At 35.3% G+C, this 6,420-nt stretch overlaps 1 protein-coding gene across 1 annotated transcript; it reads right to left on the bottom strand.

Moving 5' to 3' along the window:
• Nucleotides 1–3,152: 3,152 nt before the first annotated feature.
• LOC107812108 (uncharacterized) lies at nt 3,153–3,903 on the bottom strand. Its single transcript, XM_016637140.2, has 2 exons — nt 3,444–3,903; nt 3,153–3,360 (listed from the first exon to the last, which is right to left on the bottom strand). Exons 1-2 carry the CDS (start codon nt 3,827–3,829, stop codon nt 3,303–3,305), a joined length of 444 nt encoding a protein of 147 aa, XP_016492626.1. The 5' UTR covers nt 3,830–3,903; the 3' UTR covers nt 3,153–3,302.
• Nucleotides 3,904–6,420: the final 2,517 nt, after the last annotated feature.

Here is a 6,420-nt window from a genome sequence, read left to right as displayed (position 1 = left end):
ACAGGGTGGACATACTATGGTGATAAATAGTGTCCTTATATTTTCTTTCTTCTTTTCTCTTTTATACTTCCTCTAGTCGCATTAAAGTCTAAGCAAAATTTATCCATGCTTTATATATATATAATGTTAATAATTTTTTATTTTATTATAATTTAATCCGTTATAGCAAATTATGATCTTATTTAATTTCTTGATTATCGTATAAGTTTATTATTAACAGTTACATATTGTTATAAGTTTAACTTTACCAATGGTGCAAATTTTAAACGTTTTTCTAACAATTACTCTATGTGTTAAGAATTTGCATGGCGAAATATGGACTAGTCTCCTGAAGAACCCACAGATATATTTTTAAAAAAAATCTAGTATCACCTTCTTTTTTATTTATCTGAATTTAAACATCATAACTCTAATTTGTCACCATCATTCATAAATAGTAGCACCTGCCCAATTTCGTTGGGCCCTAGATTGTTTGGTTAGGTAGCTTTTAATTGTAAGAGCAAGGGAAAACATTCGAAGCAGATTGAGATAAAAAATCTAAGGTACATAACAAATAAATGTCCCTGTACTCAATGCCAGAGTTAAGAGGGAAATCCAATTGTATTTTCACCACAGAAACGTACCTAGTCATCACGAAACTTATGCACTAGTCTCCATTGGTTTGGGGCAGAACATTTTGTGGCTGAGTGTTTTTGTTTCTGGAAAATTCTTTTCACACAGCTTCACCTAATTTAAGAAGCGCACTTACCGCCAAAGGTCGTGGTGGGATTTTAATCAAGAGTCCTTTCATTCTTAATTAAAAGTTTCGAGTTCGAGTTATGTGAATAGATCACTTTTTGCAGGGAGTCCTTTACCATAAAATGAGAATTTTAACGCGAATCTGGATTAATCGAGACCCATACAGAATACAGGACACAATTTAACAAGCAAAATTTAGAACAATAATAGACGAAGATGCAGTTATGGCAGGTTTCTGATTTGTCTTCTTCTCCTAACAAGACGTCGTTAGCAAGTTGCGACCAATTATAAATCGTTTAAGAAAATATCAATCAGAATTGTTGCTTTCTGAAAGGAAATTGTCATTCGTTTTTTTTTCAATAGAATCCAGCGCGTTCATATTGATATTGCATGCAAAAACACCTGGACTGCTTTGACAACATTTAATTTACAACCAAAAAAAAATTCATACGATACAATATAAATAAAGCGTCTTATTACAAAAAATAAAGAAAAATTAAAGCATTTTATTAAAAAAATATTAAAGCGTCTTCAAATACTCAGAAAGTCACAAACCAATTACCACTAAAAAATTTCCAACGGATTTTTGTTCGCAGGAAACTAAGTTACCTGCAAATTTACTTATATAATCCCCAAAGAAATCCTCATGTTATATACATTTTTCTTGTAGATGTGGGAATAATATTTGATGAAATGCACAAGGAAAACCGCCAGCTGATTATTTTCACTATAGGAAAATTTGAAACAGCAGGTCATTCATTGTCTAATTAATAGGTCATGTTTCATTTTATTTTATTTATTCATTTTTGTAAGCAGGTCATGTACCGTGGCGAAGCCAGAATTTTCCTTAAGGGTGTTCAAACTTGAAATAAGTAAAAAAAATCAGACAAAGGGTAGTCAATATATGCTATGTATCTCTAAAACGCAATATTTTACCAGTATACGCGTGTAATTTTCCGATAAAGGATGGTCAATTGACCACCCTAACCATAGGTGGCTTCGCCCCTGGTCATGTAGGTGTCTGCTTTTTCTGAGTTGAGTTACATTCACAAACAGAGATACGTAATTACTAATTAGTGATATAATCATACATACTATATAGATTGAAAAGGGATAATAATATGGTGATACGAGGAATGGTAACCGGATTGTATCTTAGTATGAAGAATAATATAATGGGGTAGAATAGTATGACAAAAGTTGATGCAATATGATACTTTCTCTGTCCCAATTATATGTCATTGTTTAAAATTTCGAGAGTCAAACTTGTTTATTTTTAATCGTAAATTTGAACATAGAATCTTTAATTTTTTACGAAATAAAATTTATATTTTTGGAAACTACATAAAAAGGCATATGAAAAAATTGCAAATTATTTTTTTATTGACTTTTGAAATTCAAATATCATCACATAAATTTGGGATGACTAGAGTAGTAGTATTACGTAGTTGGGTATAATTTTTTTTTTGACGCCATTATTTACTTTATAAACAATACAACCAAACGCCCACTTGTAACGTGGAGATTACCACATTTTCCGTACAATGTAAAAAAAGGACCACATGTTCTTGTACAAGTTGTGCAGATTTTAATATGCATGCTTTCCTATTTTTCTTCCAAACATATTCCAATAGTTATTAATACAAACTTTCATATGAAGATTATGTCAACGCCCCAAGTTCGTTATCCTTTGACACATATAATGCATGTATGGTTGTGCTTAAGTTGGTCCACAGTAATCAAATCTTCTATAATAGTTGTGCTTAAGTCTATATGGTTTGTGCTTAAGTTGGTCCACAGTAATCAAGTTTCAATAATAGTTTTATTTAAAGTGTAATATTACGATTTACAATAAGTATTTATTTATACTATATAGTCGTCATAATATCATGTGTGAGGAAATTGGATAAAAACCCACATCTGAAATAACCTAAAAGCTACACGTAATATTTGTATAGGTAGAAAAAAGCCACGTATAAAGATCATATGAAATGACCTTAGTGCCCTCAAGCTTTGTTAAAATGATCCTAAACACATATGTTGAAACTCTTTCTCTTTTATAATATATATATATATGAATTAGGCTTCTTCATGAAATTATAGGTTTTGCAATATGATAAATAGTTACCAAAAAAAACTAACTATTTTTTGTAAGTACCAAAAAAAAAAGTTAATTTGTTAGAAGCACCCTGAGATCGATATGCATAGCGCATTAGTTTATTAGTTTAATTAATCAAAATTTATCCGAGATTAATCATCTTAATAATTTGAATGTTTAAGATTAGGAAGGGGAAAAAAGGCAAAGTAACACCTCATTATTTCTGTTAAGTTGACTTGTTTGGCATTTGAGATCTTCTATAGCAAAACAAATTTACTGAAAATCGACTTCAATATATACAGTTCAACGATACTGATTCCGATGAATTCCGAAATATTATATTCCATTTCCAACTTATAATACAATAGATAAAATAAAAGGGAGAGAAAATAGGGTACATAAAAGAAATTGATTCATTAATATTCACAATTAATATACACTACATAAGAACAGCAAAATACAAAGCTCAGAATAAAAATGCTGTCGGCGAAAATGCTGGCACGGCCATCGGACCTGTTGATTTCCTGCAAATATACACAAAGCTGAACAAACTTTAGCTCGTAAATTCCACAACTTTAGAGAGAGAGAGAGAAAGAGAAGTCAGTACCAGTAATCATCGCCGTGTCTAGGAGATAATTGGGATCTAGCAATAGATTTTGCTTTAACTTTAGCAGCGGATTTGGCGCAAGAAGATGGAATAGCTGCACGTTCTTTTGATCTTCCTCCGCTACCATTACCAACAATATCAGACATCACTCTTTCTTCTGATATTACTCGAAGCGCCGGTTTCCAATTCGCTGCATTTTTGGGCTTTACTACCCTTCTTCCCCTCCCCCGTATAGCACCTGGAGTAGCAGCTTCGCTGCTATTTCTCCAGCGATTTTGCTCCTCCTCCTCTTGCGGTTGAGGAGTGGTGACAGAGGCGATCTCTATCACCGTTGGGGTGATGGTAGCGCCACCCCAACATAAAGCAAATTCCGGTAGGAACTTCATATGGCTGGCCGTACACAAGAAACAATGGTTTTATGATATGTGAACCTAAAGAGTTCAACGTGGAAGTGACTTTAAAGACTGCATTATTCACGCAATGCTAGTTATTTATAGAGTAGGGTGTGTGAGAGAGGGGGTGTTTGGGGGGGGGGGGGGCGAAGGGGGGTTAATGCCTCTATGGTGATGTGGACATGTGAAAGTAACGGCGGTTTCAAGTTGGGGTGTAAATCTGTGTATGCCGTTGGTGGGCACCTGGTTTGTTATGCCGCAGTTTGAGTGGGCAGTTAGGCCTCCAAACATGATGACGCCGTTATATGGTACAGTATATATGGCTCTGTTTAACTGTATAATAGTATTGATTATTTATAGCAAGAATTTTTTGACCTAAATTATGGTCAAACAATTATTTCTGATATATCATGCAAAATGCTTTACAATCATAAAGAAGCAATAGTAAAATCAAATTACTTTTATATTAAATTTAATAAGATTTAAGTTATATACATCAATAGTATAAAATATTTTTTACACTGTCAAGTCACCAGGAATAAAATAATAAAAAAAATATAAAAAATTAATCTTCTGCATCTATTTCAAAATTCAAAGGAGAGCTACAAATTTTCGGTTTGGTCCGTAGCAAAAAGTATTTTTTCGTTACTACTCACAATTATTATTATTTTCTTCAATACTTTAATCAAGTACTTTAACTCTCCACAATATTATTTTTAAGTAAGAATTTTTATTTTTTCAAAAATTTAAAATATTCGAAAAGAAGGAGGAATGAGGATGTGAAAAAGGAGAGACGGTCATAGACCAATCTTAGCTCCCAAACAGACTATTGTTCGACCAAAAAGTGTTAGACTTTTTTATTGAACTAATTAAATAAAAAGATTTGAGGTAAATTCTAGCCAAAGATAATTTATCCTAGATCTGGGATTGAAGAAAAGAATAAGCAACATAACTGAACATAAGACTTGACTATACAATGATTGAATCCCATAATGTAAGAAAAGGATGACGTTTTCCATAATATTAAATGATAATGAAGAATACATAGATAAAAAGGGTCACCATTCTTGAGCAAGGTTGACCCCCATATACTTGATATAATGCAACTAATGATGGATATTGAGGATCTAAGCTTCCTTTCTCCTTTTTCCTTGACGAGGAGCTAGAGATGAAGAGTTTTCCTTCATCTGTAAAGATATGTCTATATGTGTGTGCGAGTTTTGTGTCATCCCCATTTTAGTTACTCTCTCCTATGATATTTATACAAAAATACTTTCTTTACCCAACGGTCCTTAACCAGAGTACTTAAGTTCTTGGAATATCCTGTGGAATATTCCTCCAAGAATGTCTAAGGGTTGAACTAGCCTTTCAAGCCGGATGGAGTGCTCGACCTCGACCACAGCGGAATCACTCGTTAATCTACTGTTTCTCATACATGACCTCAGCTTGGTTAGTTCTTGGTCGTCCTCCCTTAAGTAAGATTCTTCTGTTCAGATTTTGACCTATACAGTTAGTCCCTCCATCCGTCGAGGTGGCCATTGGGCGAGCTCGGTGGGCGGACTATGCCAGTCGTATTTTTTTTTTGTTGAGAAATCTGAGAACGTTGGCCGAAGAGTGATTCCCCTTTGTTGGCAAGGTGGCGGGTGACGCTTCAAAAGCCGCACCTGACCATTATGACAGTTTGAAATGACACTTTCTTCATGCATTATTATGGCGCACGTTCCCCGTAAGTTACATCGTTTCCCTCGCTTCTTCCATTTCGAAGTTAATGAGGAGGCGTGTGGGCTTTCTTGATTGGGGTGCCTGTGCCCTTATAAATAGGGATAGGCACTCCAATTTGAATCGTTGTGTTTTTAAAGCCTTTGAAGCCCGAATTCTTTTCTTCTTCGAATTTTCAGCTTCTGCGCTTTCTTCCTCTCCTTACTATCCTTTGCTACTGTTACCTCCTTTATCTTTGTACTTCTTCTTCAAACAATCAGAAAAATGGCCAACGCTCCTTCTGACCTTATGATGTTGGCTGCGGATGCACCTCACCATGAAGAAGCGGTGGCCATGGTGGAAGATGAAAACCTCCCTACCGTGGACGAGATAATCCCACGCTCCGAGAAGGTTAGATCAGACTTTAAAAGCCTGTCTGAGAATGAACCTGAACCTGTCACCTCTACGATGGATGCGGCGGCAATCATTGCGTTTAGCACTAAGTGGTGAATCCCAGCCAATGTTGAAATAGTTCCCGCTAGTAATGATGTGGTCCAAACACACCGCCCGGGGTACTGCGCATTTTACGCGTACCCATTTGTCGTTGGCTACACGCTTCCTCTTCCCTTTTTGGCAGAGGATTTTTGCCACTTTTACAATGTGTGCCCGGCTTAGCTATCTCCGTACATATACAAGGTTTTCCTCATGCTTATCAAATATGCGGAGTTGTCCAGCTGTGGTATTTCTCTACGCCATGTACTTCACCTCTTCGCCCCAAGTTTTCATAGGGGCACAATGATTCATATGCGCCATCGGGGGACCAAGGGTTTGGTAGTAAAGATGGACGTTTAAACTAATCGTCATTTTTGGGAAAACTTCTTATTCGT

Source organism: Nicotiana tabacum, chromosome 10 (genome assembly GCF_000715075.1).
Source record: "Nicotiana tabacum cultivar K326 chromosome 10, ASM71507v2, whole genome shotgun sequence".
NCBI lineage: Eukaryota > Viridiplantae > Streptophyta > Magnoliopsida > Solanales > Solanaceae > Nicotiana > Nicotiana tabacum.
The sequence above is the reverse complement of the archived record's forward strand: the minus strand, read 5'-3'. Positions and strand labels throughout refer to the sequence as shown.

Coding starts and splice junctions, on each gene's coding strand:
- LOC107812108 (XM_016637140.2), bottom strand. CDS start 3,829: ATGAAGTTCCTACCGGAATTTGCTTTATGTTGGGGTGGCGCTACCATC. Junction 3,361..3,443: donor AGACACGGCGATGATTACTG/GTACTGACTTCT, acceptor GTATATTTGCAG/GAAATCAACAGGTCCGATGG.